This window comes from Scyliorhinus canicula, chromosome 16 (assembly GCF_902713615.1).
Source record: "Scyliorhinus canicula chromosome 16, sScyCan1.1, whole genome shotgun sequence".
Taxonomy (NCBI): Eukaryota; Metazoa; Chordata; class Chondrichthyes; order Carcharhiniformes; family Scyliorhinidae; genus Scyliorhinus; species Scyliorhinus canicula.
This window is the reverse complement of record NC_052161.1, coordinates 6586877-6599324: the sequence shown is the minus strand read 5'-3', so window position 1 is coordinate 6599324 and position 12448 is coordinate 6586877. Positions and strand designations below refer to the sequence as shown.

At 46.7% G+C, this 12448-nt stretch overlaps 1 protein-coding gene across 1 annotated transcript in view; it reads left to right on the top strand.

Moving 5' to 3' along the window:
• Nucleotides 1-12448, top strand: part of mms19 (MMS19 homolog, cytosolic iron-sulfur assembly component) — an 80652-nt gene that overhangs the window by 44206 nt on the left and 23998 nt on the right. The window contains exons 13-19 of the mRNA XM_038821851.1: nucleotides 976-1130; nucleotides 2737-2815; nucleotides 5111-5236; nucleotides 5639-5720; nucleotides 6824-6921; nucleotides 9019-9177; nucleotides 10133-10288. Coding sequence (XP_038677779.1) covers nucleotides 976-1130; nucleotides 2737-2815; nucleotides 5111-5236; nucleotides 5639-5720; nucleotides 6824-6921; nucleotides 9019-9177; nucleotides 10133-10288 — 855 coding nt within the window. The remainder of the gene's footprint in view (nucleotides 1-975; nucleotides 1131-2736; nucleotides 2816-5110; nucleotides 5237-5638; nucleotides 5721-6823; nucleotides 6922-9018; nucleotides 9178-10132; nucleotides 10289-12448) is intronic.

Here is a 12448-nt window from a genome sequence, read left to right as displayed (position 1 = left end):
TCCTGTGGCTGTTGTCCTGTTTGCATGGTTTGAACCAACCCCATCTGGAAACTGCAAGCTGTTCCGGGCACCACATTTCAAGAAGGATACATTTGTCACGGAGGTGGGAAAAGGCAGATTCACCAAAAATCTAGCAGCACTTGAAAGGGCTAAATTGTGAGGGCAGGTTGCATAAACCTAGCTTGTTATCTCTTGATTTTAGGAGATGGAGCTGGGACCTGATCAAATGGGGGGGGGGGGGGGGGGGGCTCAAGAACAAAAGGGGAATAATCTTAAAATCAGAGCTAGACCACTCGGGAAGATAATCATATTAGGAGTAGTGGAAACCGAGAATACAGAAAGTCTGCGGAAACTGAGGCCAATCGGAGCTTTAAAGTAAAGGCCGATAGATTGTTGTTAGGTAGCGGCAGCAAGGGATATGGAATAAAGGCAGGTAAATAGGGTTGAGGTGGAGATCAATTATACCGAATTGGATAGCAGGCCAACGAGGAAGAATTACCCCCATCTGCTGCTCGGATTCCACCGTATGAAGGGTGATTTTGGAGGCCATGTTTATTTGGCTTTTTGGTGCCTTTGATTTTTCTGTATTTGGGTTCACCGCTCTAGACAGTGAGCAGAATGGCTCTGCGGCTGGAATAACATGAGGCACAGAGTGCTCCTGTGACTCCCAAGGTTCCATTTGCTGACGGGTTGGTCAGTGGTCTTGTGATAAAAACAAAATACTGTGGGTACTGGAAATCTGAAATAAAAAACAGAAAATGCTGGAAAGACATCTGTGGAGAGAGAAATAGTTAATATTTCAGAAGAGGACTCAACGTTAAGTGTGTTTCACTCTCCACCAATTTCCTGCCCTGTGATAAACCATGTGCCTGCTTCCAGTGGTGGGGGCCATCATCAGGCCTCCTTTTGTTTTGAATTTACATTTTGGTACAGTAGTCCATCTCTGAAATCTGTCCCCTTGCCTCCTCACCTCAGACTGTAAGCATCACCTGTGTGAACCAGACATGAAGCTGGTGTGGCCAAGTGCAAAGTTGCTCCAGGCGGCTGCGAGTGCTTCCTACAGAGCGTGCTCCAAAATCAACAGCTGCATCTTCCCTCTGTTACTGGAACAGTTCAACAAGCATAAACAGGTAAAGGGAAGCCTACTTTTGGTCAGTAATGCCATGGTGCCTCAGGACCATGAGAACAGAATCCGAGAATACGCCAGTTCTCGTGTTGCATTTTCAGGGAAGATGTTGAATTCGGACCCAGAAAATGACCCGTAATCTGGATGTTGCAGATCCCATGGCCTTCAGACCATTAGGGAGTTCTTCCCAAATCCTAGCCAATATTCCTCCAACAGCAACACCGGTTCAGATTAAATGGCAATTGATCGCACTGCTGTCTCTGGGATCTTGCAATGCACACAGTCGTCCTCGGAATACCACTTGCAATCGCAAACTAAAGCCCTGCTGGAAGTAGTGTGTACTTGAAGGTGGCTAGGGCGGCACGTTGGCACAGTGGTTAGCTTTGGGACTACACCTCTGAGGACCCGGGTTTGATCCTGGCCTTGGGACACTGTCCGTGTGGAGTTTGCACATTCTCCCCATGTCTGTGTGGGTTTCACCCCCAAAATCCAAAGATGTGCAGGGTAGGTGGATTGGCCATGCTAAATTGCCCCTTAATTGGAAAATAATTGGGCACTCTAAATTTTTTTCTTTTAAACTTGAAGATGGCCCCAACTGTAGCTGTGGTGCCTTGCGCGTTTCAATAGCCTGTCAAAACTCTGGATTCACTAGGCAGCACAGTGGTTAGCACTGGGCCCAGGTTCAATCCTGGCCCTGGGTCACTGTCCATGTTGAGTTTGCACATTCTCCCCGTGTCTGTGTGGGTCTCGCCCCCACAACCCAAAGATGTGCATGGTAGATGGATTGGCCACATTAAACTTCCCCTTAATAAAAAATTAACTAATTAATTTTTTTAAACTCTGGATTCACACACAGCATAGAATTTACAGATATATTGTGCACTGCTGTAATGTTTTTTTCCAGAACACCCCCGCTGAGGAGTTGCCAGTTGGAGGTACCGTCCTGTTTGGGTCGGTGTTAAAGGTTCTTTTGACCTATGCACTGAAGAGTGGGGAGTAATGGTGCCACAACTGGCGATTCCTGCTTGCAAAGCACTGCCAGCATAAGACCATAAGATATAGGAGCAGAATTAGGCCACTCAGCCCATCGAGTCTGCTCTGCCATTCAATCATGACTGATATTTTTCTCATCCTCATTCTCCTGTCTTCTCCCCAGTCAAGGCCAGTCAACCAGCCTTTCCTCCCTGTGCTGCTTGTGGGACCGGTTTAGCTCTTGGCTAGACTTGGCTGGCTTGTGATGCAGAGCGAGGCCAGCAGCATGGGTTCAATTCCTGCTGAGGTTATTCATGAAGGCCCTGCCTTCTCAACCTTGTCTCTCGCCTGAGGTGCGGTAATCCTCAGGTTAAATTGCCACCGGTCAACTAAACCTCTCAAAGGAGAAAGCAGCCTATTGCTCTCTGGGACTATGGTGACTTTACTTTACCTGTTTGTGGGATGTTGCTGTCGCAGATTTAACAGATTTTCGTGCGTGACTGCCGCTGTGCAATTAAATTAGTTTGATAAGCACTTGAGGCATTGTGATGCTCTATTGAGACACTGTAGAAGTTCAGGCATTCCTTTCCTTCATTCCTTTTAAATGGAACTAATGATGGAACATTCTTTTTTTGCAGAGCAGCCAACGTTGGACAATCTTGGGAATATTGAAAGTTTTTTTTCAACTAATCCAGAAATGGGACCGAGATGAAGAAGGTGGGTTGGATTTTGTTCCGGTCAGATATTCACCCACTGGTAGCTGGGGGTGTGCATGCCCACCCCACTGAGGTATGGCAGGAGGTGATGGAGGGAGTTGTATTCTCTTGCACATCTCCCGATGTTAATAACCGCACACTCTTGAGACCAGGCCTTCAGCTGCCAAGGCCTCGTGCTCTGGATTTCTTCCCTAAACCTCTCCTCCTTTGAGATACTGCTTAAATTCTATTTCTTCAACCAACTGGCTTTGTGTCTTTTTTAATGAAAACTTTCTTGAGAAAGTTTTGGTCGTTTTGCATTGTTGTTGGATGTGAGGACTGGCTGCAGCATCGAGGGCTGGCTGCAGCGCCGAGGGCTGGCTGCAGCGCCGAGGGCTGGCTGCAGCGCCGAGGGCTGGCTGCAGCGCCGAGGGCTGGCTGCAGCGCCGAGGGCTGGCTGCAGCGCCGAGGGCTGGCTGCAGCGCCGAGGGCTGGCTGCAGCGCCGAGGGCTGGCTGCAGCGCCGCGGGCTGGCTGCAGCGCCGCGGGCTGGCTGCAGCGCCGAGGGCTGGCTGCAGCGCCGAGGGCTGGCTGCAGCGCCGAGGGCTGGCTGCAGCGCCGAGGGCTGGCTGCAGCGCCGAGGGCTGGCTGCAGCGCCGAGGGCTGGCTGCAGCGCCGAGGGCTGGCTGCAGCGCCGAGGGCTGGCTGCAGCGCCGAGGGCTGGCTGCAGCGCCGAGGGCTGGCTGCAGCGCCGAGGGCTGGCTGCAGCGCCGAGGGCTGGCTGCAGCGCCGAGGGCTGGCTGCAGCGCCGAGGGCTGGCTGCAGCGCCGAGGGCTGGCTGCAGCGCCGAGGGCTGGCTGCAGCGCCGAGGGCTGGCTGCAGCGCCGAGGGCTGGCTGCAGCGCCGAGGGCTGGCTGCAGCGCCGAGGGCTGGCTGCAGCGCCGAGGGCTGGCTGCAGCGCCGAGGGCTGGCTGCAGCGCCGAGGGCTGGCTGCAGCGCCGAGGGCTGGCTGCAGCATCGATGAGAAGTGGAGAGATGAGGGTGCTTTGCTCCTCAGTCCAAGGAAAATGCTGGAGTGTGGAAGAATGTAGTAACAATGAGCAGAGTGCAGAGAATATTGGACGATGTTGAAGGGGCCTTGGCTGCGTCACCTGCACACTTGGTTTTACTTGTAATGTTTGTTTGATTCAGTATCTTTACTCACGCCCAACGCCACTGGAGGTAACCCCACCCAGCCTCTGAAACCAAACTCTGCATGTGATACTTCCCCTGCAAACCAAAGAATTAAAATGTTTATTTTTCCCATTGCAAGAGTACTGATAATACTGCTGGTTTGCTCGATACACTTTCCACCATAGGCTGCAATATTAAGTCATGTACTTTGAATGATTATCACTGATAATCTGTTCTTTGTGTTGAAGTTCCTTAATTAGCAGTATCAAGACTGAAATTGAATTCTCACTAAGAAATTGTTTTAAGGTGTTGCAGGAGATACACCGACACTCCCTTCAGAAAACAAAATTATACTTCCAACTCTATTGTTCACTTTGTATAACGTTTTTAACGTGTAAAAAGTACTCCTTCATTGGACAAACAGATTTGGTACTTTAATTTGATAAGCCAGTAACTGTTGCTGGCTATTTATTGTCAGTATTTTCATCACCCTTGTGGTCAGATCCCTCTGCAGCCTCAGCCCTCCATATCTAATTGAGCCGTACAATCCTTTTGAGATCGTCACCATAGGCAGCCATGTCTTCAGCTGCCCAGGCACTCCTGCCCTAAGAGGGCGTTGACCACCATGGACTTCCATGGGATTGGTCTATGACTATGCTTAAGGTGCTGCAGTGGTTTGCCATTGCCTTTTGCAGTATAGCTGACCAGGAAATTCTCCTGCTCTTGCTGCCTGCCATCAGGTGTATTGGAAGGATTTAGAGGCTGGTAATCAACCTGTTTGGCCAGGTTATAAATGCAACTTCCGTTGAAGTGGGACTTGAACCCAGAGCTTTATTAGACTTGCCTGGGCAGTCGACTCTGGAATTCCTCCCTCCTAAGTCTCTATACCACTCTCCGTGTAATTCTGATTCTAACCTACCCCTTTGACCAAGCTTTCGGTCCCCTATCCTAATATCGCCTCCTGTGGCTCTTTGCCAAAGTTTTATAATGTACCTTTGCAGTGTCTTGAGACGCTTCGATACACTGAATGTGCTAGATACATGCAAGCTATTGTTATAGAATAATGAAAAGGATAGAGGCAAATCATGAAGGGAAATGGGTACATTAACCGTTGATTATTAATTCTGTTTCTCCTTCCCTTGCAGATGAGAATCCTCTGTCTGTCTTTAAAGATCAGCTCTGTATCCTGGTATTCTCTGCACTGACAGACTCCAGTGTCCAACTACAGATGGTGGGAACGAGCACTTTGGCAGTTCTGGGATCGCAACAAGGTGATTTCCCCTTTAGATCTTCTCGTGTGCACAGATATAATATATTTTTTTAAATTTAGAATACCCAATTAATTTGTTTTCCAATTAAGGGGCAATATAGCGTGGCCAATCCGCCTACTCTGCACATCTTTTGGGTTGTGGGGGTGAACCCCACGCAGACACGGGGAGAATGTGCAAACTCCACACAGGCAGTGACCCAGAGTCGAGATCGAACCCGGATCCTCGGTGCTGTGAGGCCACAGTGCTAACCACTGTGCCGCCATGCTGCCCCCAAATATAATAGTTTTGTATGTTTAGTGGCAAGATGGATGAGTGATGTAGAGCTGCTGTGAGCAACTCTGTTTACTGCCGTGTACTTCACTCTGTGTCTGTCTTCATAGATTTCCCTTCTGTCTGTCCCAGATTTGCTGTCCCCCTCCGACATCGAATTGACTGTTGATCATTTGAACAGACTGATCCTGCGGGAGGCCGACCCTCAGGTTTGGTGAGGATTTTTAATTGTCTCTGTTTTAGATACCCCAGGAAAATTCTGCATCCTGTGCTTTCTGGTGAAGTCTGAAGTGTCTGGTTACAGATGGGAGGAAATATCTGGAATATTTTAGGAGCAGTGTACCAACCATGTGGCAAATAGTCCAAAAGTTAATTTCTGAGATGTGGGGGATATAAAGGGGATGCTGGAGATCTGAAGGCTTAATCGGTAAAATACGGCATGTAGCTTGTTGCCAGCCAGGCCAGAATATCAATGGTTTGATTCTATGGCTGAGCTGACCTCAGCCAATTGAGCTTTGGGGTCCTACTGTTGGCCGCAGGTCCTTGGCACTTAAGGAAGTAGGAATTGCCAGAGTTCCCATTCCTGACATCCATTCAGTGGACTCCACAGGTGCTTGATCCAGCTTGGCTAGGTTGTTCATCTTATGACAGCCTCCACCTCCCCTGCTTCCCGAACAGTCAAATAACAGGCTCAGAGAAATAATTGTTGCAACAATTACAGTGTCAGAGCAAGGAGTTGACTCCTTCAGTAAGAGAATGTTGGCAATCCTATAAAAAAAAAATCGAGAAATCTCCATAGATAATGAGGAGCACATCCTCCCCCTGTGAATGATGAGACTGCGATCAGGAACTCCACAACCTGAGGGAATGTGGCCTTGATCCCACAATTCAGCCTGCTGCCCTGCTCTGTCCACGCAATGTGCTGCTGCTCTGCTTGCAACCTGCACCAAATTTCAATCCCATCATATTTGAGCCCCTCTGCAGCATTGTCTCACTCCCCATCTGTGACCTTCACCTGCTCTCCTACTCTCTGCACTCTTGCAGTTCTGGCCACTTATTCATTCCCACTTTGTTCAGCCTACAATGAGCTGCTGTGCCTTCAGCTACCAGGTCCCTAAGCACTGGCATTATCCCCCACGTCTTATTAAAGTCTAGTCTGCCTCTTTGGTCAAGCCACCCCTCTCCGTATCTCCTTGTGTGGTTCAGTGTTGGTTTTTTGTCTGATTAGGCTCCTGTGACACGCCTTGCAGGACAGTTTGCTGCATTGAACATGCTACGTATAGATACAAACTTTTTTTTTAACCTTTCTTTCCTCAGTGCTGCAGCGTTGGACGCTTCCACAACCATTTCTGTAATCCATCCCGCCACCTTCATCAGCAGGATGGTCCCAGCACTGACGCAGGAGTTAAATACGGGTATATCTCACTGATGTGTTAAGTGTTACTGTTTAATATAGATTGTCAACACAAGGATGTGACAAACCCTGCAATGCTGAAAGCCTCCCCCCTCCCCCAAGCCCCTTATTGCTGACTCACAGAATCATGCTGCACAAAGCATTTATTCAGCTCATCGTATTTCTCACATCCCCTTGAAGGAGATATCCCATTAATCCCATCCTCGCTGTTCTTTCCCCATAGCCCTCCAAATGTCTCGTGTTTGAAATACATATGCAATTCCCATTTGCAAGTTACCGTTAAATCTGTTCCACCGCACTTTCAGGCAGCACGTTCCAGACCACAACAACTTGCTGTGCAAAAACAAAAACAAAAAATTCTTATTGCCCTCCTGTCTTTTTTTGTGTTGCCAATTATCTTAAATCTATATTGTCCGATTACCGACCCTCCCACCTCTGGAAAAAGCTCTAATATATGTACCTTATTTACTTGATCAAAACCTCTCTGAATTTTGAGCACCTCTGTTAAATCTCCTTTCAACCTTCGATGTTCTAAGGAGCGCAGTTTCTCTTCTCCCAATTCATTTTGTTTGCAAAACACACCTTGTTCTAAAAGCGCATCAACGAGAACCTCAGAATATTTTGGTATCATTGATCCTCGCTTTGCTGACAGCTTTACCATGATATTTCCTTGATGCCAAACACTCAGGTAACATGTTCCTCGCAATATCGATTGTCTCTACTCAAGTGCTTACAATGATTACTGACCATAGAGGAGCCCTGCCCACTGCTAACAAAATGGTGACTGAATAAATCAATGAACATCTTTTCTTTAAATGAATTTAGAGTACTCGTTTCATTTTTTTTTCAATTAAGGGGCAATTTAGCGTGGCCAATCAATCTACCCTGCCCATTTTTGGGTTGTGTGGGTGAAACCCATGCAGACACTGGGGAGAATGTGCAAACGCCACACGGACAGTGACCCGGGGCCGGGATTGAACCTGGGTCCTCGGCGGTGTGAGGCAGCAGTGCCAACCACTGCGCCACCTAAATCAATGAACATCTCGTGTTGGCCGTTCTGTTTATTAGAGGCACAAAGGGAGATCGTTTGCAGCAGCAAACCAAGCAGTTATGGGGCAATCTTCATCCTGAAAAAGCAATCTTAGGCCAAATGCTGGTTTGTAGACTAAGTGAAGTACCTTCAACACTGCCTCATCAATCAATTCTTAATTAGATAAAAGCAAAGATCCTTCATGCTCTCCTATCATGCAAGTTAGATCCAGATGTTACAATTCCCAGAGAAACCGATAACTTTTTAAAAATAAATTCAAATTTCTAGTTAATAGCTCACGGGTGGCATGATGGATGTCACGTTTTAAGACAGTCACTGTAACAAACAAACTAATACAATTATTGATTAAACACTATTTTTGTAGGCAACCTATTCTTAAACGTCCGAACAGAACTTTTAACACAACTGGGAAAAAAAAACACAATCAGGTATGCATTTCACGGTCCTTTAAGTTGACCTTCAATTCTCCTGGAGCCAATCCAAAATGAAGGTTTATTTGTGACCGTGTCCCATCCTGGATATGTTGCTGCAGCTCATATATCTGTGGCTTCCTTAAGTGGAACAATGGTGACTAGGCTAGCAATGTCAAAGAGCACATGGACACAGCATTGCTATAGACATGCATATCCTGCATGGTCTTCACAAATATGGAGGAACCTTTCACTGTGTAGCTGGAAAACCTATTTGAAACTGGTGGTAACAATGCGCCTTTATTCTTTGCAGACAGAATAATGAGCCTGTTTCAGGTAAACAAAATAAGTGCTCGTCATTCTTTGGTTCATTCCTCAAGGCAGCCAATCCAAGTTGAGCTGCCTGGTTTAAATTTTCAAACAACACTTTGCAGTTAACTGTCAGTCACCATTAACTAGTGCATTCTCCATGGCAACACCTCTCCCAATAAGAATCCATTAACCAACCAATCAGCACTCATTTCTCATATAGTATAAGGTTGTCGTTGAGTGCAAAACAAAAAGCTTCAACAAAATGTATTTTTCAGCATTGCTCAAGTTGTGTTACTACTAGTTATGAATGCATTGATATTTCCAGAGCCGATGGAAGTGAAGGATGACGATGGACATCTTGCTCAGCCTGGGAACAATCTGCATCAACGCAGTATTCGAGCTCTGGCTGCCATCTCCACACATCCCACTATAGTGAAGAGGACAGTCCCAGTCCTACTGCAGCATCTGACCAACTTACAGAAAGGTGAATCCTACAAAAGTAATGTGCTCCTCGCCAAACGATTGGTGGGACAGGGAACATGCTGAAGTCATGAATTTTTTTCCAAATTAAAACTAGGGAGAGGATGTTATTGTTCTTTTTGAAGTCTTGCCATTGGGGCTCCTCAAACCCAGCAATATCTGTTCAGACATGTTGAGGTTTATTAAACTTTTTTTTTCCCTCTGGTTGAAATTATGTCTGGTTGGGGTGAGGGAATAACCAAGAAAATGGCAGGTATTGTTGGAAGAAGAGCAATAGGTAAATTAGAGATAGGTAAACCATCTCATCATTAAGATTCACTCTTTTAAAATTTGGAACAGGGTATGTGTCCAGAGGGGCATAAGAATCAACATGCTGTGACGCTGAACAATCTGCTAGTTTTGTTTTCTCCTTCATCTTCCCTTAAAGTGTCGGCTGTAATTCAATGCATTAACACTCTTATCTCAATCAGAAGAATGTGTTTTAGTCCCACTCCTGGTGTTGCGCACAACAGTCAAGGTTGATACTCCAGTGCAGTACTGAAGGAGTGCCACACTGTCAGTCACTTGAGACGTTAACCACAGGCCCAATCTCCTCCCTCAGGTAGATGCAATGGACGACATGGCATTATTTTGAGGAAGCGCCAGGGAATCAAAGTTAAAGCAGATTACCTTGGAGGCTTGTGCACAAAGTGCTTTGTACATTACAACACTAACTACATTTCAAAGGTACCCATTGGCTGTAAAGCACTTTGAGATGCGTTATGGGTGTGAATGGCACCTTATAAATGCAAATTGTTTTCTTTACTGCATAAGTATCCAAGATGGAGAACTCGAAGAAGGGGGTGGTGGGTTTCATGTATCCTGCATGGGAGTGTCTTGCAAACCATGGCTCTCAATGACACTATACGTTGGAGCTCCACCATCAGGGGGTCTAACAGCAATGACCTTTTGTTTTGCAGAGAATTCGGGCACTGAAAGTGACATGGCCATCTTGACCTGTCACAGCCTGCAGCTGGTGGCAGAACACTGTGGGGGTGCCGGAGAGAGCAGCCAGTACTTTCACCAAATGGTTGTCCCATGCCTGCTGGGACTGGCTATCCAGGCAGCTGTGCAAGGTAAGCGTTACCTCACACCCAAACCAGCAACGTGAAGCATCTCACGCGACACTCCCTATCATAGCAGGAGAAGGGACTGTTTACTTTTCTGAAAAATCATGGCTTCCACTTGCGTTTAACATTATTGGACAAAACAGCTGCTGTTAAATAACCTGGGACTTTGCCGACCTGCAGTTTGTTGCTCACTTTGTTGGAATTAATGTCCCGTTTGCATTTTTTCTAAGGTGTCTGATTTCACTTACATTTTTTTACCTCAATCTCTCAATATGCAATTACACTTCCAATTGATGGGATAACACAATATGCTGATTGCCCTTTCCCACCCCCATTCAGTTCTTTAATTGTAGCCACAGTGATGCACGGAGGAGTCAAATGGACCACGGTGGGGAGACTAAATCATGATGATATTGAAGCATATTGAGTCAAACCACAGATCAGCCACGAGCTCACCCTCTCTCTCTCCCCCTCTCTCCCTGTCTCCTTCTTCCCCCCTCTCCCTCTCCCCCTCTCTCCCTGTCTCCCTCGCCCCTACAGGCCATGTCCCAGTCCCAGAGTGATACTGGGACTAGGATGCCTCCTACATTTCCCACCCACATTATCTGCCTCCAACCAATGTTGCTTTGTGAGCATGCAGCTGGACGATCTGGAGTCCAGCAGAGAAACCGGTCTCCCCAAGACACACTCTCCCAAGAGGGATTTCTGAGTAGAGACCTGGGTTGGAATAACAACCAAGTGATGGTACAAGGAAACAATTAACTAAAAGAGGAGTTTCACTCATGCAATGTAATACAGTTAATCCATTTCTCCTGAGTAAGGGAAGGAAGGTTTACACTTAAAGCTCATACTGAAATTCAGAAGCTGAGTACGGTTTGATCAGTAGTGTAACTCGCCCCAGTCCCCCTCTAAATCCTGACCTTCATCCTAGAATATGGATATTTACGTTTCTACTAATGCTTTTTCCATGATTATTAAAAATAAATTTAGTGTACTCTTTTTTTTCCTCTTTTTTTTTTCCAATTAAAGAGCAATTTAGTGTGGCCAATTCTCCTACCCAGCACATCTTTGGGTTGTGCAGGTGAACCCCACGCAGACATGGGAAGAATGTGCAGACTCAATGCAGGCACTGACCCTGAGCCGGGATCAAACCCAGTTCCTTGGCGCTGTGAGGCAGCAGTGCTAGCCACCGTGCCACCTTCTTTTGTTCCATAATTGATGGTGAGACTCGAAACTGTGACACCTGAAGCATGACAAGAAGCAGATGTGCCACCAGCAGGAAGTGTGTGCTGTTGTGAGCACAACTTGTTATATATTACGAAGCACTTTACCCCAATTCCACATTGCTCCACATCAATTCTTTGGTCTTAAGCTGTTGCCCTCTTCTCCCCACAACAACACAAGAATTGGGAGCAGGAGTTTGGCCTTTCGAGCCTGCTCCTTCATTAAATGAAATCATGGCTGATCTGATTGTGACCTCAACTTCATTTTCCTGTCTGCCCTCAGCTCCCTTGTTGGTCAAGGATGTATCTAGCTGAGTCTTGAATATAGTCAATGACCCAGCCTCCACTACTCTCTCAGGAAGAGAATTCCACAGACTAACAACCCTCTGAGGGGAAAAAATAATTCTCCCATCTCTGTCTTAAATGAGAGACCCCTAATTTTTAAACTGTGTCCCCCTATTTCTAGAGTTTCCTCATAAGGTGAAGCAGCCTCTCTGCATCCACCCTATCAAGTCATCTTAAATGTTTCAGTAAGATCATTTCTTCTTCTAAATTCCAATGGATACAGATCTTGTGAAGCTGGTTCATCCCTTTCCGCTTTGATTTAAACACCAACATTCCATTTGCCTGTCTAATCACTTGCTGTACCTGCAGACTAACTTTTTCTGATTCATGTACCAGGATGCCCAGATCCCTCTATGTCAGAGTTCTGCGGTTTCCCTACTTTTCTATTCTTCCTGTCAAAGTGGACAAGTTCCCCTCCCTCCCCATTAGACATGTCACGCAGCACTCTTACAGATGGAAAGTCCAGTCTCACACCTCCACACGACCCAGAAGATTAACATATCTGCAGAACAACAATGTGCTTCGAACAATCTTTCAAGTGGTAAAGGCAGGTTCCGGCTGTGGCTCAGTGGGTCGCAGCCTCAGCCGAGTCAGAAGG